The sequence below is a fragment of the Lepus europaeus genome, chromosome 14 (assembly GCF_033115175.1).
Source record: "Lepus europaeus isolate LE1 chromosome 14, mLepTim1.pri, whole genome shotgun sequence".
NCBI classification, from domain to species: Eukaryota; Metazoa; Chordata; class Mammalia; order Lagomorpha; family Leporidae; genus Lepus; species Lepus europaeus.
Genome location: NC_084840.1, coordinates 82,357,452 through 82,383,139, shown reverse-complemented (window position 1 = coordinate 82,383,139; position 25,688 = coordinate 82,357,452). Strand labels below are relative to the sequence as shown.

Here is a 25,688-nt window from a genome sequence, read left to right as displayed (position 1 = left end):
AGGGCTAAACACAATCACACTTTGAAACACTTGAGAGTATCACATGCATGTAGCACCTTGGAAAATGCCGCCTCATCTTGTCACTCAGTGGATGCATGTGGAGGAATCGTTTCTCCCCAGTCTGTTAGGTAGAGGAAATCAGTGCGTGTCTTTGTTTAAGATCATAACGTCAAAGTATTTTACCCAATACTTATTTAAGGTGCTCTAGTTGAAGCAATTCATCATACTAAAAATGGTAAAAAGTGGTATAACTACTCAAAAGCGTTTAATAAAGGTAAGTAGTCATCAAGTGTGGGGGAAGTATGTGTTGGCAGTGTTTGGAGAGGCACTGAGATGGGTGTTTTCTTGTTGCAGTAGACAAATCTCATCTCTTTCTACATGCAGATACCTCTTCTGGTTCAGAAGATGAAGGCTCGGTACAAGGAGATTCGCAGGGTACCCCCACCTCCAGCCAAGGCAGCATCAACATGGAGCACTGGATCAGCCAAGCCATCCACGGCTCCACCACATCTACCACCTCTTCTTCTTCCACCCAGAGCGGGGGCAGTGGGGCTGCCCACAGGCTAGCAGACGTCATGGCCCAGACACACATAGGTGGGTGCACTTGGCAGGCTGTGTTTCTGTGTGTGTTTCCTTTATCCTGATGTTCTCCCCTGTTTGCATCCTGGCTATGGAATCCATCCCAATAGGAGAATACAGAGCTCTTGGGTGCTTTGGTTTTACTGTGTCTGGACTGTTGCTCTACTGATTTTTACCACCTCAGTCTCTGTAAAGGCAAGAATCTCCAGAGCTTTCTGTTCACCAAGGAATGCATTCTCATTCATTAGGGAAGTCTGCTTACATGTATTCTTCTCAGTTTTGCTCACATATGCACCTAATGAAATTGTAATAGTGCTGGTAAACAAGGTGGGAAATTTTAATGTGGATCTGCTGTCACTTTGGGAATCATTTAAAGAAGCTGGGAGGCTTCATTGCCTACTGTTGTCTGCTGTAGCTGTTCAGATTTCTTCTGGGGGCTTCACACTGCTTTGTGTATAGATTCTTTAAGGATGGGATCCTGTGTATTAGAAGAAGCACGAGTTAGGAAGCATTGCCCTGAGACACTTGAGAAAGCAGGTGAATTATTAGAGGAAGAGGGGCAGCGTGTGTTGGCTGAGCCGTGTAAAAAGTGCATGCTATGTTACGTGTTCTGCTTCCACTAGGGCTCTGTGTATCCATCACTCATCGTGCCCTGGCTGAGTCCTCATCTGTGGAGGAGAGAAGTTAGATATCCAGATCTGCTCTGATGTGTTTTTAGCTGTGGGTTAAGATTTTTAAACAGTTCAGTAAAAGTTCTTCATCAGCTAAACTGCTTGCCTGGAATATGGCTCAGAGTGGTCTATTAAAATAGCAGTGTGGAGGAAGGATGGTTAAGAAGGCCACCACAGGTGGTCTTGCCATTGACTGTGGAGCTTGGGAGACAGGTACAGACCCTCCCAGCCATATTTGAGCTGTTGTGGGAAAACCTCCTATCTGACCATCTTCAGAATGGGTAAGAATAAGGAGTGCATTAAGTACTCCACAAACAGATAATCCCAAGTGTTGAATTCTAGGACATTAATTACTTGACAGTCCAAAGAGTTTCAAACTGACATTTGAGATCTGAGCCCCATTAGCACTCGTGGAATGCAGTAGAAGTTAAAAGCATCGACCTTTTTCATGTCCAAACGAAGACCATTTGTCTGCTGTCCCGAGGACTGCCTCTGCTCTGTTTTCCCATTAATTACTGCTGGCATCTTGAAGTCATTTCTCCTTGCTTGAGTTTGTTATGGCCGGGGGGAGGGGGGTCGGAGGGGGGCTTTAAAAATGATTTCTTTGTATCTTCCAGAACTAGCATGAGTAAAAGGGAGAATATAGGCATATTATTCCAGACTTTTTGGAGGAATACTCCAGTGAAAGATGGCAGTTATAAAATTTTAGTTTAACACCTTTTCAGGAGCAGGTGTAGTGGTTGATGTGAGCTAACCTCCTCTATTTGAAATCAAAGTAAATTAAAAGACTGACCTGAAATAGAAGACCATTAAATATTTTTATAAAATGAAAATCCCTCTTAGGTGTGTTGCAAGAACCCGGGATAGTAGCCGGGGCTCCCTCAGCTTTCTCTGGCACCTAGACTGAGATTTCAGACAGCACCTGTGCACTTGGAACCATTCGTATTCTCTGATTTTACTCACTTCTAAGGAAATGCTTAGGACCTTGTCAAGAGAAACACATATTTCTGACCAAATTAATCACAACTTTTGATTTTCCCTTGGTGAGTTTACACTTGGAATGCTGGAGGAAATTATAGCATGGAGAATTAAATGTATCCAAACTATAAAAGATTGCATTACTCATGTACATCAGGACTTAGTGTAACCTAAATATAGCTCTCAAGTGTGTGACATTTCAGTAATGGCACAAAGACAAGTTCCTAGACTATCTGGAAATTTTCTGTTAGCATGGATTTTTTTTTTTTTTTTTTTTTTTTTGTTGAAGAAAGCAGTGGTAACATAATGAAACTTGACTAGAAAAGAATTAAAGATTCCCGTGGCAAAACAAAAGAAGTCAAGTCAGAGAACTGGTAGCACTTGACCTTTTGTTGAGATCATCAAAAGCAGCTAACAAGAAAATAACGTGAGGGTGTGTGTGCAATTATTTCAAGGAATTCCAGGCAAAATAAACCCCTGAGTTGCATTTGCTGATCACTCTAGCTGATGCACTTGAGTGGAGCTTGTAAACACTTCTTTTCCCCAGAGAGAGGGAAATGCCAAGGGTCACAGACCATACAGAGTCTGTCACAAAGTGAGCCGTTCTACTTCCTCATTGAGGTCAATTCTCAAGTCTTTTGTGGGTGTTCCTACAAACTGAATTACGCCAGCAATTAAGGAGGAACATCTCACATGTATCTCAGTAGTCAAGCAGGTTTAGCATAGGACACAAAATCCCATTCCATTTTCTTCTTGCGTTTTTCTCTTACTTTGCTTGCTGTCTGTCTTGCAAGATGTGAGACATGATTTACTCTCATATTTAAGAGTACTGAGCATGAAGCCGCATCGTAAGGATGCCAGGACCGAGAATGTGTACATGGGTAATTCAAGAATAGCAGACCTGCCGTTACGCTATTTCTGTGCATCACAAGTGGGATAATAAATAGGGTGCATGCACTTTAGGCCTTTGCTCCACAGTATGAGCCTGAACGATTGTTGATCGTTATTAGAAAGTATTTATTCAGGGGCTGGCACTGTGGCATAGTGTGTTAAGCCTCCACCTGCCATGCTGGCATCCCTTATGGGCGCTGGTTCATATCCTAGCTGCTCCTCTTTTGATCCAGCTCTTTGCTGTGCCCTGGGAAAGCAGTAAAAGAGGGCCCAAGTGCTTGGGCCTCTGCACCCATGCAAGAGACTCAGAAGAAGCTCCTGGCTTCGGATCAGCCTAACTCTAGCCTTGCAGTGAACCAACAGATGGAAGACCTTTCTTTCTGTCTCTCCCTCTCTCTCTGTAACTCTCTCAAATAAATAATAAAAATCCTTAAAAAAAATATTTATTAAGAGCCTTTGTGTACTTAACATTCTCAAAACAATTAGAAAAGGGACTAACACTTAAATATTTATCAGTTGCAAAAATAAAGGAGCATAATGTATAAGAACAAGTAGATTTGATGGGATGATTTTAAGCTTTAGGAGATATATTTGTGTGGCTGGTGCTTTGGTGGTAATAGGTTAAGCCTCCGCTTGTGGTACCGGCATCCCACATGGGCGCCATTTCAAGTCCTGGCTGCTCCACTTCCCATCCAGCTCCCTGCTAATGGCAGCCCTAGCTGTTGTGGCCATTTGGGGAGTGAAGCAGTAGATGGAAGACCTCTTTCTCTGTAACTCTGCCTCTATAATAAATAAATATTTAAAAAAAAGAGAGAGAGATTTGTAAAAAAAAAAAAACATTAAGAATAATATAGGCATTATTTAGCTAAGTAAAAATGGGGACATTGAAGGGAAACTATATTAATAAATGTCTAGAGTAAGAAATAACAGCAGGATAGATATCACTGGTATATACTCAGAATCGAACTTTGTAGGAAATTAGAAATACTTTTACATAAAGCACTCTATTTTTTAGCTTCAGATGTGATGTTAGTCTGTGTAACATGACGGCATTGTCACAGGGGTTCATCAGCACGTTTTGGGGGGCACATTTTCCTTAACCAGCTATTCAAAGAAATTAATTGCCATTTCCAGAGTATTTTAGAGTTCAGTTGACAAGACTAGCGTTTTCTGTATGTGCTGTTTCTGGGAGGAAACAAATTCTCATCACACGTCCTACATTTGTCCATGCAGAGAAGATGGGAAATCAGAAGACCGTCATACGCCCCCCGGAGATGAATGCATGATGTGTACTTGCTACAGAATTAGCTGGAGCTTGGCAGTTGTACATTTTGATTTTAGATTTTGCTTATTAGGGAATTTATCCAGACATTGTGATAAATTATCCTAATTTATGTGTGTGTAATCATCTCAAGTATCAGAGAATTCTTTTATAATCTCTCTATTGATACTTTTCAAATATTTATAAACAGCCTTAAAATATCACATACATAATTGAAGATGGCGATGTTGGCCAAACCTGCTGGCTTGGGACTGGGATCTTTGCCCCTCCCCAGCTGGGGTGTTCTTGCAGCCAGAGCTTTATAATTTCAGAGCAGGTCAGCACATTTTTCCTGTAAAGGGCCAAAGAGTAAATATTTTGGGTCCCGTGGGCCATGCAAATGCCCTTGCAGCTACTCAGCTCTTCTGTGGAACAACAAAAGTAGCTGTAGACAATACAAAAACAAATGGGAAGGCCAATGTGCCTATAATAAAACTTAATTTATTAAAACAGTTGTTAGGCAAAATGCCACCCATCATGTGCCAACCCCAGTTTGAGAGCTTTAAACCATATTAGTGGGCCGGCGCCGCGGCTCAACAGGCTAATCCTCCGCCTTGCGGCGCCGGCACACTGAGTTCTAGTCCTGGTTGGGGCGCCGGATTCTGTCCCGGTTGCCCCTCTTCCAGGCCAGCTCTCTGCTGTGGCCAGGGAGTGCAGAGGAGGATGGTCCAAGTGCTTGGGCCCTGCACCCCATGGGAGACCAGGAGAAGCACCTGGCTCCTGGCTTCGGATCAGTGTGGTGCGCCGGCCACGGCGGCCATTGGAGGGTGAACCAACGGCAAAGGAAGACCTTTTTCTCTGTCTCTCTCTCTCACTGTCCACTCTGCCTGTCAATTAAAAAAAAACAAAAAACATATTAGTGGAAAGCCAAGCAGAAGGAGAAGAGGACCATGCCTTAGACAAGGCCAGGCAGAATGGGGACTGCTAGCAATGCGTGTTTCGTGTAGCTTGTTTGAGTCATTCAGTACCAAGACAAGCCTGGCTTGCAAGGTGGATGACCTCCTTGGCTGTTCTGACCGAGTCCCAGTGCTGCCTTCTGATCTGCCTCCAGCATAGTAGTTTGTAATTAAACTGAGATCTGCAGAAATACACTCTCTGAAACCGAGCAGACGTCACCAGTTTCCCCACAGCGTTCACTAGGTGTCTTTGACACATAGTTCCTCTCCAGCTCATTGTCGTCATGTCCTTCTCCATGTTCGCTTTTCTGGAGAATGCGCATTCTTCCCAAGGCTCATACTTTCATCTTCATTGCCCCCCCCCCTTTTTTAAAGATTTATTTATTTATCTGAAAGACAAAGTTAGAGAGAGGGAGAGATTGATCTTCTATCCATGGGTTGACTCCCCAGTTGGTGACAACAGCTGGGGGTTGGGTCAGGCCAAAGCCAGGAGCCAGGAGCTTTATCAGGGTCTCCCATGTGGGTACAGAGACCCAAGCACTTGGGTCATCCTCCCAGGCTTTCCCAGGCACATAAGTAGGGAGCCAGGTCAGAAGTGGAGCAGCCAGGACTTGAACTGGCACTGTGGGTGGTGGCTGAACGCACTGCGCCACAGAGCTGGTCCCCTCATCTTCCTTCCTCATCCCTAGCGCTTGTCTGCATCTGACACTCCCCAGCTGATGTGCTGCAGGCTCAGATGCTGTCGCCCTGTCATCTCCTCCTGCCCCCACTGCCAGGCTCCTCTGCCCCTTCAAATCTGCTGTGCTCCCAGGGGCTCCTCCTCCCTGCACATGCTGTTTCCGTGGGTTAAGAGGCCACCTTGTCTTCCGTGACTGCGCATCTACATAGCCCGCCGTGACAGCTTTCAGCAGCTCTGTGCCGTTGCTCAGCAGACCTCTGTTTTCTATTAACAAAGCCCCTCCTACTCCCAGGAACCTCAGCTGTCTTTGACTGCTTCTTGGCCCCATGTTCCATCAGTGTCCAAGCCCTGGCATCCAGCTGCCTCCCAGCCATCACTGGGCCTGAGACTTTTCTTTCTCAGGACTCTTACAGTCTCTTCTGACCCCACATTTCTCTCTTTTCCACACTGTCCTACTGCTTATTGTCCAGTGAGTATTGAGGTACTGGCTGGGTCCCTGTCTCTTTTTCCCAGAAATGCAACTTGGAGTTTTCACCTTTCAAACTGATACTGTGTATTTGGATTTTATACTTAGAGCAATATTTTGTCCCCAAGGTATCTGAACCCTTCACTCACTCTGAACTTCATTCTGCAAGAGGTTGATACTTGAATTTTCCAAAAACTCACTGAGTCCTCTCTTACACCTTAATGTTCATAAGAGCAATGCATCTACTCATTTCCATGTATTTTTCCAATATTTAGCTGCTAACAAAGTACTAACAGTTGTGTACACCTGTATGGTTTTGAGTCTCACAGATACCTATCTTAGGGCTCTTTACAGGTCACAGAACGCAGAAAACCAGAAAGGAACCCTTCCCACCCACCACCACCCTGCACAAAGGGAGCCTAAACCCTATAATAACCTGTGTTATCACCATTTGGTTGCAGCATCAGGGTACTGTGACATTTATGACTTACTTCCTTCAGCCACAGTGAGGAGTAAATAGTAGTCTTGTTTTGTAGATGAGAAAACCATAACTTAGGTTCTAATTCGAGTCTGCTGCCCAAGGGCAATCGGCTATGCCAGGATTGAGGAGGAAGTTCCAGGAGCTCCTTCCCTGTCCCTTTCTTTCCATTTGGCCATCCTTTTACAAAACAGAAAAGCTCCTTTTCGGGCAAAAGGACCATCAAATTTTGCAAAAACACTGAAGATGTTAGCCTCTGCCCCGTCTCAGCCTCACAGAATCTTTGGCAGTACTTCATGGTACATGAATTACCATGTGCTTCATGGTCATTGGAGCCTTTCATTGTGAAATTGAATTTGTGGGTTTAAAAAATCGAGGAGCTGTTGTCCAAAGTTAATGATTTCTGTTCTGGTATTAGAACGTACTTCCTGCGATTTGTCGTAACAGTCAGCTTGATGCAACTCCGTGGCATAAATGTAAGAGCTCAGTTCCAGATCTGAGAAACCACATGACGCTGTGAATGTTAACCCTGACTTGTCGAACCTTCACTGAGAGAAATATTTGTCTGTAGAACCACAGAGACCTTTCTCTTGGTTTGAGTTTACAAAAGAACTAACTGCCTATTTGAAAAGCAACTATGAATCATGATTGCCAGTGTTTTTCAAACACACACACACACACACACACAGTGGAAAAAATCCATCTGTAGCAGAAGACAGCATGAAACTCTGTGTATTGTCATTTGTTTGAAGATCTATGTTTTTTTTAATCCAAATGTATATATCTAGATAAATCCGTATTTATGTCGTTTATCTCTTGTTTGAGATGCGAGTTACAGCTGCACTCCATTGCAGCCAGTGGAAGCAGACAGCACTCTCATGGAGCTGAGGAGCAGAGTCTTGTCTCCGATTAGTTGCCAAGGGAAGATGGTAGTGGTGCAGGAAGCACTCCAGCCACTGGGTCTGCAGCCTGTGCCCAAGGCGGGAACACACACTCGGATGCTCTCACTGCGCACATCACTCGAGATTTCTTCCACCCTGAGCCTTCCTTCATCTCAGGTGTGTCTGATGGAGTTGTGTAGTGGACAGGAAGGTTTGCATTTGCCAAAAGCCAGTCCTAGTCAGGCTGAGCGTGTGTCATCCTGCTGAATGGCTTGGGTCTGAGTGCCTTGGCCATTTTGTCGCCTGCCTTGTGTTAATTGTTGAGCCTTTGAGGGAAGCGTTGCGTTCAGCACACCAGAGCAATCTGTTCTGGGCAAGGTGGCAAATTCTGCCCCCTCGCTTTGTTCACCTGTTCACCTCCACCTTCTCGTTGGGGTATCTGGTTTTATGTCCCTTCGGAGGGCACAGTCTCGTCCTCCAGGAAAGAGCAGCTGAGCAGACGGGATGGTCTGAGGGGCCTGTCTCAGAGGCACCCCCCTTTCAGGCAGACCCATTTTTCTTCCTCATTCTCAGTACACAACAGTGGTTGAGCTAACTTTTGGAAACTAGAGATGGAATGTTCTTCATGTATGAAAAGTGGTGTTCCTCTGAGGGCTTTGATTCATTATCCACTGTCAATTAATGAACCACAAGCACATTGCTTGTGACGTAATAAAACCAGATATATATATATATATTTTACTTCTCTTCATTTAGAAGTTATTTGGGCTGAGAAATAATTAACATGGTCTACAAATGAGATCTATCACCACTGACCCCATGGGGCCGCCAGTCATACAGTTAGAATTAAAGAAGTCTGCTTTCTTAGCTAGTGTTAGAACCAGACACATTTTATCTGGACTTGTCAAGTATTGTATTATCCATTCACTCTTTGAGCAAAGATGATATAGGCTGGGTATACTTTGGCTTCAGCACACTAGTAGGACGTTTTGTAACTGTCTCCAGCAGGGAGCTAGAACTAGCAGGTAGTTATAAGCGGTAAATAATTAGGAAGGAGTTACATTGAGGAAGTAAGGGAATCACCCAGGCACGTTCAATATGGAAGTCCAACAAGTATCCTGAAACTGGCCATGGCCAGAAAACAGGTGTTTATATGGATGCACTGTGTTGGCATTGAATGGCAGACTGGAAAACCCATACGCGGTGGGGGTGGATGTCACGAGGTGAGGTGGAAATGCCTAGTGCTGATGGAGTCACAGCAGCTTACAGATACTGCCATGAAAGTGGGTGCATTCCACTACCTGATCTTCCTATCGTGCACATCTTGAATTCCAGATCCGAGCAGCACATGCCGGCTGCTGGGAGTAATAGTGATGCCAGGGGAAATAAGACAGAGCCCTCCCCACGGGGAAGCTCATGAACAGTTGGGAAAGCAAACGTAAAGGTATTCCAGATAGCTCTAGGGGTGGGATTCACAGTAGAAGTATCCCCTGACGTGTGGCTCTTGATATTGAACGTTCCAAGACATTGATGTAAAGAATAGTTGGCAGTCTTGCTCACAAGATACAAACCCTCGTGATGAGAACCCTCAGTCTTCAAAACATTCCTGATGCATGTGGACTTCTTGGCCTCACGCCTGGAGCTGATGGACGTTTTAGACCTTGAACCTACACTTTCACCCTGAGTCCACTGTTTCTTATCCATCAACAGTGTTTCTTGAGTGTCAGCTTTGTATAAAATTCCTTCTCATACTCCTTCACAAGACTCCTGAGAGTCTTGATTTCTGTCAAAGTAAAACAGGATGGAGTGTATCACTAGAGCTGCAGAGTCTCCTGGCTTCCTGGCAGAGGCCAGCTGCTGAGTTGATCCTACAGTGAGAGCATATGCAAGGCGTCTGAGAGCAGAGGGAACGGAGCTGACATATATAAACTTAGGAAACACCTTGAAGTCACCCGGCTGTCCCTGTTCCCATTTTTTGTCACATAGATGTATTGGAATTATTATTTTTTCTACCATCAGAATAGGAACACTGCCCAACGCAAGGATTGCTTGGAAATCCCCAAGTACCACCTTGAGTACATGTGAATCTGAAAGGCATCAAAATGCAATGAGCTCACCTTTTACCTGTCTTTTTTTTTTTTTTTTTTTAAATTTTTGACAGGCAGAGTGGACAGTGAGAGAGACAGAGAGAAAGGTCTTCCTTTTTGCCGTTGGTTCACCCTCCAATGGCCGCCATGGCCAGCGTGCTGTGGCTGGTGCACTGCGCTGATCTGAAGGCAGGAGCCAGGTGCTTATCCTGGTCTCCCATGGGGTCCAGGGCCCAAGCACTTGGGCCATCCTCCACTGCATTCCCAGGCCATAGCAGAGAGCTGGCCTGGAAGAGGGGCAACCGGGACAGAATCTGGTGCCCCGACCAGGACTAGAACCCGGTGTGCTGGCGCCACTAGGCGGAGGATTAGCCTGTTGAGCCAAGGCGCTGGTCTGTCTTTGTTTGAGGTAGCTAATTTCCCCTTTTGTTCATCATACGTGAGCATCTATTGGATTTTCATTTGAGAGGTAAGGCCCTGAGGAGATGGAGTTTCAGAGAATTCGATGATGTCTGAAACATGCCTTGCAAAAGTACATATGGAGTGTGATGCAAAAGATAAATGCAGGGTTTGAAATGGTAAAGAAGCAATTTGAGGGGCCGGCGCCGTGGCTCACTTGGCTAGTCCTCTGCCTGCGGCGCTGGCATCCCATATAGGCGCCAGGTTCTAGTCCTGGTTGCTCCTCTTCCAGTCCAGCTCTCTGCTGTGGCCCGGGAGGGCAGTGGAGGATGGCCCAAGTGCTTGGGCCCTGCACCCGCATAGGAGACCAGGAGGAAGCACCTGGCTCCTGGCTTCGGATCGGTGTAGCTCCGGCTGTAGCGGCCATTTTGGGGGTGAACCAACGGAAGGAAGACCTTTCTCTCTGTCTCTCTCTCTCTCACTGTCTAACTCTGCCTGTCAAATAAATTTTTTTTAAAAAAAGCAATTTGAATGCTTCACTTGGTTCCCTCTCCTGCTTACTCTGGCGATGTGGTCACGCTTCCTGCTGGAAAGCTCCTCCATCCCTAACACTCGGGTCTGCTTCCTCGGTCCCCTCCCGGACAGAGGCGCTCCTTGTCTGGGCTGAGATCTAAAACACTGCCCATGAGTGTGCTACTGTGTGAGAGTTGTCCCAGCAACGCACCACAGACTGGATGGCTCACGCCCAGACCTTTATTGTCTGCAGCTTTGGAAGCTGGCATCCGAGATCAGAGTGAGCAGGGTTCATTTCTCTTAGGCCTCCTGAGCTAGGAGACCGCCGTCTTCTCCCTGTGTCTTCATATGGTCCTCCCTCTGTGCATCTGTGTCCCAGTCTCCTCTTATGACAGCTCAGTCACAGTAGATGGCAGCCCACCCCGTAAGCATCATTTTGCTTTAACACCTGCTCAAAGACCCTATTTCCAGGCAGATGCTTTGGCGTAGCAGGTTAAGCCTCTGCCTGCAATGCAGCATCCCTTGGGGCGGTGGTTTGAGTCCTGGCTGCTGCACTTCTGATCGAGCTGAATGTGCCTGGGAAAGCAGTGGAAGATGGCCCAAGTGCTTGGGCACTTCCACATGGGAGACCCTGAAAAAGCTCCTGGCTTCAGATAGGCTGTTCTAGCCATTGCTGCCATGTGGAGAGTGAACCAGCCATGGAAGATCTTTCTGTCTCTCTCCATCAGAAACTCTGACTTTGAAGTAAATAACCCACACACAAAAAAATAAATGAATAAATAAATAAATCTTTTTTCCAAATATAGTTAAACACTGAGGTACTGCGGTTTGGGACTTCAACATACAAATCTTGGAAGACACGATGCAGCCCACAACAGGACAGATACTTCTAGGAAGGGGAGATGGGAAGTGGGAGGCTCACCTTGCTGTTGAGCAGTCTTTTCAGGGGCCAGTGCCACTTGTGACACTTTACAAAAGCATTGTAGCATCCAGACCCAGCTTGTTACAGGGCCCACTGCTAGAGCATGTGTTCATCTCACACAGCACACTGGTGCTTCACATCTCTTCTTCCAGCAAGTATTTGTGTGGCTGATGATAATGGAGTGGAGTGTTTTATGTATTTGTTCACCTAATTCCCACCATATCCACATAAGGTTACATATTATTGTGTCCATTTTACAGGACAGGAAACTGAGGTGTAGAAAAATTCAGTTATGGAACTGGTCCTAGGTGGCTTGGGTAGAAGCAGTGGGCCCAGGGACCAAACTGTACAGACTGTTTTGTGGTCCAGGTCTCATTGCATCCTGGGTCAGCATGCCCTGGGACCCACGGCTCCTGGGGCAGTGCAGGCAAATCAGGGTGAGTTGATCACCCTGGACTGCCATGTTGGAAACTCGGCCAGGATCACAGATTAATCCTCACTCAGCCAGCAGCCTCACCCAGGTAGGAGTGTATACTATACATGAGCTCATTTCTTGAGACAGCTATGTATCCATGTATTCCATATTTTTGAATTTACCTACTTGCAGAATTTATTGGTAACCTCCAAGTCAATACAGTCATTCTCTGGACACACAAAAGACCTTGAAAAATTTAAGTTACCCAACACACATTTCTACCTAAAGTCAAGCAAGATTGCAGCAATTATTGTTCCTATTTGGTGGAACAAATAGGAGGCACGAAAGAGGTTGATGCTTTGTAAGAGCTCTCAGAATTGGCAGAACTGGCGTTCAAGTCCCAGGTTGCCTGGCTCCATCATGGAGCACTTAATGCCGCTGCCACGGCAGATGGGCAGATTTGCTCTTTTCTCCATAGACTGTTGCAGAACATTGTTGTAGTTCAGATGCTGTCACGACTGGGTGACGTGGCTCCTGGTTGTAATCATATATCAGGTATTTGCGTTGTTCTGTTTGGAACCCTGTAAACCACCTCTGAGCTCATCGTTGTCCTGAGGGTTTTGTGGCAGACTGCTTCACAGCACTCTCCCCATCTGATGGTGTATAAAAGGGTGACTACCGGGGCCGTCACTGTGGCGTGGTGAGTGAGCTTCCACCTGCGACGCTGGCATCCCTTATGGGCTCCAGTTCGAGTCCTGGCTGCTCCACTTCTGATCCGGCTTCCTGCTTATACACTTGGGAAAGCAGCAGAAGATGGCCCAAGTGCTTGGGCCCCTACACTCACATGGGAGACCCAGATGAAGCCCCTAGCTTCAGTCTGGCCCAGCCTTGACCATTGTGGCCTTTTGGGAAGTGAACCAGCAGGTAGAAGGTGGATCTCTCTCCCTCCGTCCCTATTCCTTCTTTCCTCCCTCACTCCCTCCTTCTCTCTCTGTATTTCTGCCTTTCAAATAAATAAATGCATCTTAAAAAAAAATAAGAATGAGTTGTCAGGTCTCTTCCTCGGTGGTGGCATTTTTCAGGCCCTGTCATTTACTTAGCTTCAGAATAACCATCAGTGACCATCAGAAAATCTTGTATTGTACTTCTTTACAGAAAATCATTCTGCACCTCCTGATGTAACCACTTACACCTCGGAACACTCCATCCAAGTAGAAAGACCGCAGGGCTCAACCACGTCCCGGACAGCACCAAAGTATGGCAATGCTGAGCTCATGGAGACTGGGGATGGTACGTCTGAAAGATTCTTTCCTTCTCTGTAAGCATTTTCTAGACTTGCCTCTCTGTGCCTGTAGTCCTTCCACTTAGTTGCATGCATCAGATTCTTTTGAACCTCCCGTAGAAGGTGGTCTAACAACAAGAAATAAAAAAATGTTCAAGTTGGCCTAGAGTTACTCCTCATCAAAGAAAAAAAAATGCAAATGTTGCAGAAATTCAGTCATGAAAAGAAAACTATTTTATAAGGCACTGATGTTTTCGCTAATGAATAATTAGTGTTGATTCAGTAATTAAGAAATTAGAGAACATGTGCCAAGGCCAGGAGCCAGTTACTTAAAGACAAGATGAGGTTAAATGTAAAAGAGAATAATTGACAGACCCAGGCTAGTGTCCTGCCTTCAACCAATGGAAGAGAGCCCTTTTGTGGACGTGGGTCTGTGTTAGGCTAAAATATCGGTGATTTGATAAAATGCATCAGTGGAAAGGTTTTTCTTTTATTCTCTGTACACTTCTCCTTGGTTTGTTCTGAATGCAGTGGCTGTTTCTCTTAGCCAATGGGAAGCACCATGACTCCAGTGAGAACTTTACACTCTGTCCTGCTTTCCTCAAATCTCAGTCCTTCCTTGGATCTTAAAAGGTAGAGGAGAGTATCACAGTAAAATCTTTAAAAATGCCCCTCCTGGTGAAAAGTGGACAAAGAGCCTTGGTCTACCGCTCCTCTCACTGCATTCATGTTCTGTGGCACCTGTGTGGTTCCTGGTTGCAGAGGAAGGCCTGGTCTCAGTCGCTGACAGGTTGCACACCCTCGTCATCATGGGCAAACCCCAAATGGCACCTGTGTGTGAGCGATGCAGTTAATACCAACATTTGAGAGCTTCACTAGTGACCCGATTTTCATGCTATCTAGTCAGTTCTTAAACAGATGTCGTGTTCTCTGCTGTAAGTAGTAAGTATGTTATAAAGTGGCACTGGTTTTTATCAGTCCATGTAGATAAATATCTGCTAGTACTGTTGCACAGAAAGCTTGTATTTGGAGACTTTGCAATGGCCGTGCTTCTGGAATCCACTGCCTAAGTGGGTCTCAAGGACACATAGAAGGGCTTGGTCTGTCTTTGTGGAGGCTGGGCTGTGATGTGCTGATTACACAGCCCGAGCTCCTGACTCACCGGGATGGTTTGGCCAGCGGAGAGTATTGAGAGGTTGTTGTACCCCACACACCAGAGAGAGCTCCTGGGTGAGACTTGCCAGCATGGCGTGCTCGTGGCCTCCGTGAGGCACAGCGCTGGGGGTCTTAGGAGAGGCAGACTCAGCGTGGGACTGACTGCACCATCAGCTGCCTGACCTCTTAGAGAGAGGGAGGCCTGAGACCCTACAAAGGAGGCGAGGAGCCCTTGAGGATGACAGATTCTAAGAAGTAGAGGTGGGTTCAGGGCCTGCGCGTGACCCCGGGCCCCTTCTTGACCTAAGCAGCAGCACCGTGTTCCTCCTAATGGGGTGAACGAGAATCATTTCTGCCCGAGAAAAGGCTCACTTCCCGTCTTGCTGCTCAGCCAGCAGCAGCTGTACTTGCACCGGGAGCCTGCCTGCCCCACGGGACGTTCTTCCTGTGCAAGGCCTTCCTCCTGGGCCTTTGAGGTGATTCACAGTCTTAAAGGACACTGACTTGTAGGGCACAGCCCTGGAGATGCAACAGTGACCTCTCACCTCAGGCCACTTCTCTGTGGTTGCTTCTGCACACTGATGCTCACTTCAGTTCATCCACGCCGTGGTTCTTTTTTTTTTTTTTTTTTTTTTTCCAGGAGTACCAGTAAGTAGCCGGGTATCAGCAAAAATTCAGCAGCTTGTTAATACCCTCAAACGACCTAAACGGCCACCTTTACGAGAATTCTTTGTGGATGACTTTGAAGAATTGTTAGAAGGTAAAAGAAAACGCTTTCCCACCTGTTTCTTTCAGATTTTCAATGGTCCCATAAACAATAGACATATTTTTTCTACATCATTTCCACATTCTGGTTGATATGAGTTTTTTGTAGGAACAGTAACCTAGGCATTCATGAAATGATGGCGATCTAGATGAGAGTGTAGGTGCTGTACCCGAGTGGCCATGTTACGGGTGCACCAAGCACCGACACAGTTAGATCTCCAGAACGTACTGTCACTCTTGCTAGAATGTGACTTTGTTCTAGGAGCCAGGTCTCTCTCTCTCTCTTTTTTTTTTTTTTAAGACTCTGTAAGATGATAAAAATGCAAGTGAGCTACACAAAACCTGAGCTCCCAATAAAGTAGTTCTTGGGGAATGAGCTTCTAGTAAAGCATGTAAACTAAACATGATGGAATGCGTCTGCTCCCCACCTTCCCCCGCCACCCTTTACAGATGCAGCTGGTGTCTGAATCCCTGCGTGTATGTGAGCCTTTTTAATACAAACAACGTAAAGTTGAAACAAAAAAGATGTGCTTCTTATATCAAATCCAAACTGTTTGTTTTTTCTTGTTTGTTAAATCACAACTAAGACAAGGTTGATATCATAGCCAGCAGGTGGAGATTGTCAGGCATAAGCTATGAGATAAAAACCTTTTCCAGAAATGGGGGAGGGGAACAGTTCATGTCTCACTTATCTAAACTGAAGAATTAGAAAGATTGTATCTTCTTAGTATGTAGTTACTTTGGTTTTGCTGAAGAAAAATGTTCAGTGCTCTTGTTAGAGTAGTTGTTGCATATTTACATTTACATCTCAGTATTTAAGGGCAAGATATAATGTAACAGAATTTCAGCACTGTGGATTCCATAATTACGAATGTATACTGGGAATTTTAGACATGGCTGTTTATATCCTAGACTCTAGGCAGGGTACAATGTGGGTTGTACACTTGTTGTCAGTTTACAAATGTACTCAGGTCTTCCTCATTTCTGCATTCCCATATTGCGTTGGAGATTATAAGAATTAATTTTATGACTTCCTTGAGGCTAGTCAATAGATCACAGCCCTGGTTCTAGAAAAAACATACTTTCTGTCCACTAATAAATTTGTATCTTAAGTAGAAATCTAGCTTCCTTATAGAGAATAAAAGCAGTAAACATGCTAATATGGATATACTTTCCTTGGAAACCTTTTGTACTCGAATGTATTCAGTTCAACAACCAGATCCAAACCAACCAAAGCCAGAGGGAGCGCAGATGCTGGCCATGCGTGGGGAGCAGCTGGGAGTGGTCACCAACTGGCCGCCGTCGTTAGAAGCTGCACTGCAGCGGTGGGGAACCATCTCTCCAAAGGCCCCCTGCCTCACCACCATGGACACCAACGGGAAGCCCCTGTACATCCTCACTTACGGTAATTCTCTAAGGCTTAGGCTTCTTTCTTTGGTTTATTTCTCTATGTAACATCACCATCTGCACCAAAGAACTTATCTTTTAGGATATTGACTTATGTTTTGTGCTGCCTTATGGTACAGAAATAAATGGAATCAAAAGGAGAGTTATTTATTTTTATTTTTAAATGTTTTTAGTTAGAACCAGAAGTGGATGCTTAAAGCAGTAATGGTTAAACTCTGGTGAGATGTTAGGTTCTAATTCATGAACATATATAGGATTTTCGTCAAATCTATGTTTTCAATAAGAATTGGTAGTTAAAGAATAGGTGTCTGAATTCTTTGATATGGGTTTGGATTGTAAAACTGGAAAATGCAGTCCACCACCCTGCATTTGAAGTCCGAAAAGATCAGATCTGGCCCAGTGGGTAAGACGCAGCTTGGGATGCCCACATCAGAGTGCCTGGGTTCAAGAGCCAGCTCTGCCCCTGATTCCTGCTGCCTGCTATTGGGTACCCTGGAAGAGAGCAGGCAATGGCTCCAGTATTGGGTTACTGCCACCCACATGGAAGATGTGAATTGAGTTCCTGACTCCTGGCCTTAGGCCCTTGTCCAGCCTCTGCTCTTGGGGACATTTGGGGAGTGATCCGACAATTGGAAGCTATCTCTGTCTCTGTGTCTGTCGTCTGTCTCTGGGCCTCTCAGAAAACTAAGTAAGTAAATAAATCCCTAAGATATAAAATACCCCAACTCCAGGGGCAGTCATCGTGGCATAGTAAGCTGCTGTGACACCTGCAACCCTGTCGGAGTACCTGCAGTTGAATCCCACTTCCTCCTCTGCTTCCGGTCCACCTTCCTGCTAATGCCAGCCTGGGAGGCAGCCAGATGATGGCTGGAGGACTGAGTCCCTGCCACTCACATCTCAGCCCCAGCTGAGACTCCTGGCATTGGCCTCACCCATCTCCAGCTGTTGAGATCATCTGGGGCTGAATCAATGGATGGAAAATCTCTCTCTCTCTCCCTCTCTCTCTGTTAGCCTGCCTTTCAAATCAACAAAATGAATAAATATTTTAAAAATTACCTAAAGTAGCCGGCGCCGTGGCTCACTAGGCTAATCCTCCGCCTTGCGGCGCCGGCACACCGGGTTCTAGTCCCGGTTGCCCCTCTTCCAGGCCAGCTCTCTGCTGTGGCCAGGGAGTGCAGTGGAGGATGGCCCAAGTGCTTGGGCCCTGCACCCCATGGGAGACCAGGAGAAGCACCTGGCTCCTGCCATCAGATCAGCGCGGTGCGCCGGCCGCAGCGCGCCTACCGCGGCGGCCATTGGAGGGTGAACCAACGGCAAAAGGAAGACCTTTCTCTCTGACTCTCTTTCACTGTCCACTGCCTGTCAAAAAAAAAAAAAAATATATATATATATATATATATATATAATTACCTAAAGTATAAAATTTTGGAGAACAATTTTTAAAAATTCTTTTAAAAGACTTATTTGCATTTTTGAAATTTATTTATTTTGAAAGTCAGAGTTATATATATAGAGAGGAAGAGATAGAGAGCTTCCATCCACTGGTTTGCTCCCCAGATGACCGCAATGGCCAGCACTGGGCCAGGCTGAAGCCAGGAGCCTGGGGCCTCATCCAGATGTGCCATTTGGGTGACGGTGACCTGAGCACTTGGATCATCTGCTGCTTCTCCCAGGCTATTAGCAGGGAGCTGGATTGTAAGTGAGGCCTCTGGGACACAGATTGGCACCCATATGTGATGCTGGCATCATAGGCACTGGCTTAACCTGCCTATTCCAGCTCCTTTTATTTATATTTTATAAAAGGGATTTTTTTTTTTTTTTAGAAATTTAAAAACACAACAGAACTCCTCCTATGCTGCTCTACATGATAAAATGGGCAGCAATGACACATAGTTTTGCAATTACAAACACTCACGTACATTAACAATCACATAGGTGTTGTAAGCACACAAACTGTGTATGACATAGTAGGGTTAAATCTTCTTCGCCTGTGAAGCTAGCATCCCATATGAGCCCTGGTTCAAGTTCCCGCTGCTCTACTTCCAGCTCAGCTCCCGGCTAATGGCCTGGGAAAGAGGCAGAAGATGGCTCAAGTGCTTCGGTGCCTGCATCCATGTGGGAGACCTGGAAGAAGCTCCTGGCTCCTGGCTTCAGCCTGGCCCAGCCCTGGCCATTGCAGCCATTTGGATGAACCAGTAGATGGAAGATATTTCTCTCCTTCCTCCTCCTCCTCCTCTCTAACTCTGCCTTTCAAATAAATTTTTAAAAACCAAATCTTAAAAAAAAAAAAAAAAGCACCCAAGTCACATTCATAGTGAAATAGATTAGAAAGCAACATGGCATGAAAATATCAGTGTGGTGGGTAATTGTGCACCCAGCTCTGTCACTGTGGCCATCTGGAGTGCTGTTAACAAACAGCCCAAGTCTTTGAGTGAGATCAGTCCAAACCAGATGGATCACAACCCCATGTACTGTGTCCAGAGAGCCCAGATCTCAATAAATGTTGTCTTTCATGAACGCACCATGTACAAAACAGACATCTGTGCATTCATTAAGGCAGTGTCAATGTTTTCACGTACACACAAAGTTGGTGTGGAGCTAATTCACTCTCCCAAAATCAAATTTGAAAAAAAAAATGCATAAAGTGGATCAGAGCTCTCCAAAACATTTTTCTACAATTTTATACCCTCCAGCATTGGGAATGATGCTAAGATAAAACAGAGCGTGGCCAATCGTAAGACGTCATGCTGACTTAGTGATGGGTCAGGGCCCTCAGCCAGCCTGAGGCCCACTAGCACTGGAGCCGCAGAAGGAAACTCCCCCATCCCAGCTCTCAGGAGCCGGTTTGCTTTCCATGCTGGTGCTCTCCCACTCGAGGGCAGATCTCCCCCACCCTGTCCATTCAGATGCACACACTCTTTTCCTCCGAAAACACCCTCACAGACACATCTAGACCTGCCCTAAGAGGTTTCCAGGTGTTGGTTCTGCCTAATGTGATACGGCTCTGTCTGCATATACCCTGAAACATGCTAACCCTTTCCCCAGCATGCAGCTTTGTACTTCCTCTCTTACATAATCTCTCCCCTCCCCTCCAAAAGGAATTAAAAATTTTAGGATTCTAACTTCCAGGATTTCAGCATTTGAGATTTTAATCGTCTGGGATTCTGAAGTTTTGAGATTTTTAGACTTTACGTGATTTTATTCTTTCAGAATTTCAACGTTCAGGATGACAGCATGGAGCTTGTGTCTTTTGGGACTGTCATCACCTCCTCTTTGAGGACATGTATTGCATGAAAAAATCTGTAACCAAACTTTTTGAAAAAAGATTTATTTATTTGAAAGGGAAGGTTAGAGAGAAAGAGGGAAAAACGGAGATATCTTCCATCTGCTGGTCCATTCCCTAAGTGGGTGCAATGGCCAGGTCTGGGCCAGGGCAAAGCCTGGAGCTTGGAACTCCTTCCAGGTGGTTTCAGGGGCCCTGGCACTTGGCCATCTTCCACTGCTATGCCAGGCACAGGAGTTGGCACCCATATGGGATGCTTTACCCCCGCCCCACAATGCCGCTCCCTTGCTTTTTCAGAAGGCGAGAATAACAAGCTCTCCCTTAATTCTGGATGCAATACAGTTTATGCAGTCTTGAAACGTTTTGCAAATCGTTAACTGCACCACAGAGATGCCTTTCTTGGCTCCAAAGATAAGAGATTGTGACAAACAAATTGTTGGGTTATTTTCACATTATATGCTTGAGCTTTGGGGGAAAAAAAACTAGCTTAATAATTTAAGACTGGAATTACTCATATTATCTCTGTGTGAGGTTAGATTACTTTTTTTTAACTTTTAATTGGGGGAGGGGAGTGTAACACACACACACACACACACTTTTCTGACTCCAGATGGGAAAGCCATCTACATGAGCTCTAGAGGTCAAGAGCAAGATGTTGAAGTGGGATACCTGGAATCACTGCCTCTTCACAGAAACCAGCCAGCATCCATTAGGATACATTAAGCGTGGACCATGCGTTGGCATAGTACTAAAGGCTAGGAAATCAAAGATGACTAAAACACAGTTCACAGGCAGCTTAACATCTCAGTTGGAAGAACAGCACCTCTCTACTGATGGAATGTTGAAGAGAGTAGTGCTGAGTTTTTTCCCTTCCAAGGTTAAGGTGAATTTAAGGTGTTAGGCACAGACTGAATACTGCAAAGGAAAAATGAGATTCATCAAAGCTGCATGCCCACAACTGAGGCATTTCAACTGCTGCTTTCAAATCATCCATATTTTATTGTATTTTCATCTTCTTAGTCCTATGGGGATCAGTCCTGGTTTTTACTCATTAAAGAAACATAAAGAAGCAATGCATTTCCCAATGTAAGATTGTAATTTAAAGAATATAAAATGAAAGTGTTGAGTGACACAATGAGCCACGTGGAAAAGTGTTACCTGTGTAGAAACAACAAAATAGATGAACCAATGATTGAATATTCCTGAGAAAATTTAGGAAGAAGCCTATTGAATGAGACTTGTGTTAATACAGAGTAATGAAGTCTGCTCGAAGGATTATACTATTTAAAGTCTCGTAGTTTCCTTTCAACCCAAAATTTAACTTCCTGCCAAGCCCTGGAGTAGCAGAATTCCCAGCTGAGAAATTTAGGATCTTTAATAGAAAATACAAACGACAAAAAAAGCTGTGAATAAATCTAGGAAAGATCGTATGATTGTGCTTTCCACTTGCCGGTAGAAATGGAAAGTGGGCTAAAGAGTATGCATGGGATTTCATAAATTCATAAAAATTGTGCATTTCCATTAATTTCCTTTATCATATCTTAACTGGCAGAAGTTTTCAATGACAGTTTCTGTCGCTGCCCTGGTGTTAGGGAGGTACCTGTAAATTCACATTGCCTCATTGCAAGGTGCTTCTTGGACTAAGCAGATGCTTAGGTGCATCCTTTTCTCTTTCTCCTTTTCTAGATTTACAACTTTGTTTTTATTCCAGATGGTTCCAGGAACTTAGATGTTTGAGCTAGGAAAACATTGGGCAGTGTTTGTATGACTTTTTTACATTGTTGCTGGTGCACATCTGAATCTACTTGGCAGTTCTAGGGCGGGGCTCCATGGGCTCCTTGCATGCCGCCCTTTGTGGATGCCCGGCCTCCCTCCTCCGCAGCTACACCCTCGGCTCAGCTGCCTTGTCCCCATGCAGATCCAAAGGAAACCAGAGCTAATATGGAACAAAGTAGTGCTTAGACCACTTTCACGTCTCCTTTATGAGTCAGTCAAGGAACTGCTGTGTGTCTAATTTGCATCAGCAGTTTATTCTTTTCTGTGTGATCAATGCACGTTAGTTATGTTTCGAGAGTTTTACCAGACGCCAGGTTTGCACTTTCCACATTCTCTATTATAAACCACCATTTTAAGAATTTGTTAAGATTCTCAGATGGAAATGAAGTTGAAACTTTACAAACTGTCAGAGTGCTAACTGAATTTAATTAGTTTGTTCATTTACAACACACTGATTTTTTTTTCTCAGAATTTTTGGTAGTTGTTCAGTTCTAATAGTTTCCTAATATTCTTCACATTAGAGAGATCTGAAGGTTAAAAAAAAAAGGTTTTCTTTAGGAAAACAACACTCTCTAAGTTATTTCTGATTGGCTAATGACAATTCATAGGGGATGAAAGAAAGCTTCATAGGAAAAAAAAAACTCCAAATAAAATATCAAATGGTCATGAAGCAGCCTGACTTGAGGACTGCAGTATTGAGAATGAGGCGTTATAAAGAAATGAGGCAGGAACATGAACTTCATCTACTGAGAGAGGATGGCTCGGGTCCCTCCCCTGTTTTAGTGACTGATGGTAGCTGTGCTGATAATTACCTGTGACAACACATACGCCGCCAGCTCCCTCCGCCATAAAACGAGAGATAGGCTAAGTTTGGCCATGTTTTTCCCTTCATTTTTTCCTCTCCTTTAAAGGACGTCTGCTTCCTCTGCTTTCACTTTATTTCCAGTTTCTATTCTTGCCCATCTGTTCCTTTTTTTCTTGATGGTCCTTAGTTAGTTATTTGCAGATCACATATGCTGGAAGTCAAATGGACACATATTGCAGGCTTTCATTTGGAAAAGTAATGCTCTTGTATACTTTAATGTGCACATACGTACATGACTGAAAATGCATGTGTGTAATAGTCCAGTTACTTGTGTGTTTATAATTTTTGTTGATAGGTAAACTGTGGACAAGAAGTATGAAGGTTGCTTACAACATTCTGCATAAATTAGGTACAAAGCAAGAACCTATGGTACGGCCTGGAGATAGGGTAAGTGCAGTTTAAATTATTGGATCTGCAAAATACTCGGAATAGCCATATGTGGACAAGATACCTGCTGTTTTAAACTTCCAGAGTTCAGTTTCTCTTCCTTTCCTGCTCTGTCACTGTGTAAGACTTTCCTCATAGTTGCTGTGACCAAGGAGCAATTATATGCAGCACCATCACTTAATCTTTGTAACAACTCAGTGAGCCACACTGTAGTATTTCTTTCATTGAATGCATGCAGAGACTCAGGCCTATGGAAGGTAGGTACCATATCAGATGAAGGCGTGTAACTGATAAGGGACATAACCAGCATTCGTATCCATTCAATGCTCAGGCTCCTAACCACCATCAGATATTATCTCCTTGGTGGAAACACACCTGTGTCCTCTACCCAGGCAGATATGACAATAATACTTGTATTTGGGATGTTTTTGTATGTTAGTGAAACAAACTGTCTTGGCAGCAAAGTGCTGATACCGTCACCTAATATCATATATAAAATTGTTAACTCAAATTGAACACTATATCCCAATATAAGATCTAAAATTGGGGGCTGATGCCTAGCACGGTAGGTTAATCCTTTGCCTGTGGTGCCAGCATCCCATATTGGCGCCGGTTCTATTCCCAGTTGCTCCTCTTCTAATCCAGCTCTCTGCTATGATCTGGGAAAGCAGTAGAAGATGGCCCAAGTGCCTGGCCCCTTGCACCCATGTGGGAGACCCAGAAGAAGCTCCTGGCTCCTGGCTCCTGGCTTCAGATCCGTGCAGCTCTGGCTGTTGGGGCCATTTCGGAAGTAAACCAATGGAAGGAAGACCTTTCTCTCTGTCTCTCCCTCTCACTATCTGTAACTCTACCCCTCAAATAAATAAATAAATCTTTAATAATAAAAAAAAAAAGCTCTAAAATTGTAAAACTCTTAGAAGAAAACATAAAGAAAAAGCTTCATGAAATTGGATTGAGGAATGATTTCTTCGAAATAACACTAAAAAACACAGGAAACAAAGGAAAAAATAAATAGGACTCGATCAAAATTTTAAAATTCTTTACATCAAACGGCACTGTCAATAGTGAAAGACAACCTATAGACTGAGATAAAATGCTTGCAAATCATATATTGGGTAACAGATTATTAGTATCCATAATATGTAAGGAATTCCTGCAATTATAATTCAACAACAAAAGACCCCAAAACCGAAAAAAAAAAAAACCTATTCAAAAATGACCAAAAATTTGAATTGATATTTCTCCAAAGATTGAGAAATGGCCCAGAAGCACTTGACAAGATTCTCATCATCACTAATCACAGCAAACACAAGTCAGAACCACAGTGAAATGCCACCCCACACCAGGAAAGGACGACTATATCAAAACACGGAAGCCAGCAAATGTTGTCAAAGCTGTAGAGAAATTGGAACCTTTGTGCTTTGCTGGTGGGAGTATAAAAATGGATTCAACTATAGTAGAAGACAGTCAAGTGGCTTCTTAAAAAAAAAAAATCAGAATTAATGTTTGATTCAGCAACCTGACTTTTGGATATATATAAAAAATAATTAACAGCAGAGTCTCAAATGGTATTTATGGACATAAGTTCATAGCAGCAGGATTCACAAAAGCTGAAAGGTGGAAGCAGCCCAAATGTCTGTTGATAGATGGTAAAAATGTGGTGTGTGTATGTATATATATTCAGTGGAATGTTATTTAGTCTTTAAAAGCAAGGAAATCCTGATACATACTACATGGGTGAAGCTTGGAGGTACCATGCTGAGTAAAATGAACTAGACACATAGCAGCAAATATTGTAGAATTCCACTTATATGAGGTACCTAAAGTAGTGAAATTCACAGAGACAGAAATAGCAGTGGTGACCGCCAGGGCCTGGGGGCAGGCAGAGTTGGGAGTTACTGTTTAATGGGGACACATTTTCAGTTTGTGACAATGAAAGTTGTAGAGATAGGTGATGGTGATAGTTGCACGTAGTGTGATTATACTAAATGCTACTGAACTATATACTTAAAATGAATTACAGATTTAGTATGCATTTTATGACAATAAAGAAAAGTCAATTGTAATAAAATCTCTTATCCATCATTTGGTTCATAGTCTTAACAGTTTTTCTTTAAATTCTTTCCTTATGTGGCCTCCAGATTCTGTGCAGTAATAACTACAAAATAATCCTTCTGAGTTCACTAAGCTGTCAGTAGGGGCACAGGGTTGCAGTGACGATACACGTCAAGAGTTTACGCACACACACACATACACACATGCTGGGGTTTGTTTAGCTTGCAGGGGGGTGGTGACTACTTTTCTAATTTTTCCTTAAAGACTGCCCATGTGGCTAGCATCTGGCACATGTGTGTGAATATAAGCATGCATAATTATAGTGATCAGTTGATAATAACCTTCTCTTGGAATAAACAGATTTCTTTGTCTGCTTTGAGAATAATTTTTCAATAAAATATAATTTTCCCCAGAATAATGATTGCATCCTAGCATAAAAATTATGGACTCTTTTCCGTGGGTAACTGTGCCAGTGTAGTTTGAATGGAGTACCTTCTTGAGCTTTAGAAACAGTGTTTATAATTCCTGAGCTAAACT

The 25,688-nt window shown here is 44.2% G+C and overlaps 1 protein-coding gene across 2 annotated transcripts in view; it reads left to right on the top strand.

Moving 5' to 3' along the window:
- DIP2C (disco interacting protein 2 homolog C) overlaps positions 1–25,688 on the top strand; it is a 485,199-nt gene that overhangs the window by 318,145 nt on the left and 141,366 nt on the right. For both annotated transcript variants that reach the window (XM_062211075.1, XM_062211076.1), the window contains 5 exons: positions 385–594; positions 13,332–13,466; positions 15,254–15,373; positions 16,586–16,783; positions 23,005–23,096. In XM_062211075.1, coding sequence (XP_062067059.1) covers positions 385–594; positions 13,332–13,466; positions 15,254–15,373; positions 16,586–16,783; positions 23,005–23,096 — 755 coding nt within the window. The remainder of the gene's footprint in view (positions 1–384; positions 595–13,331; positions 13,467–15,253; positions 15,374–16,585; positions 16,784–23,004; positions 23,097–25,688) is intronic.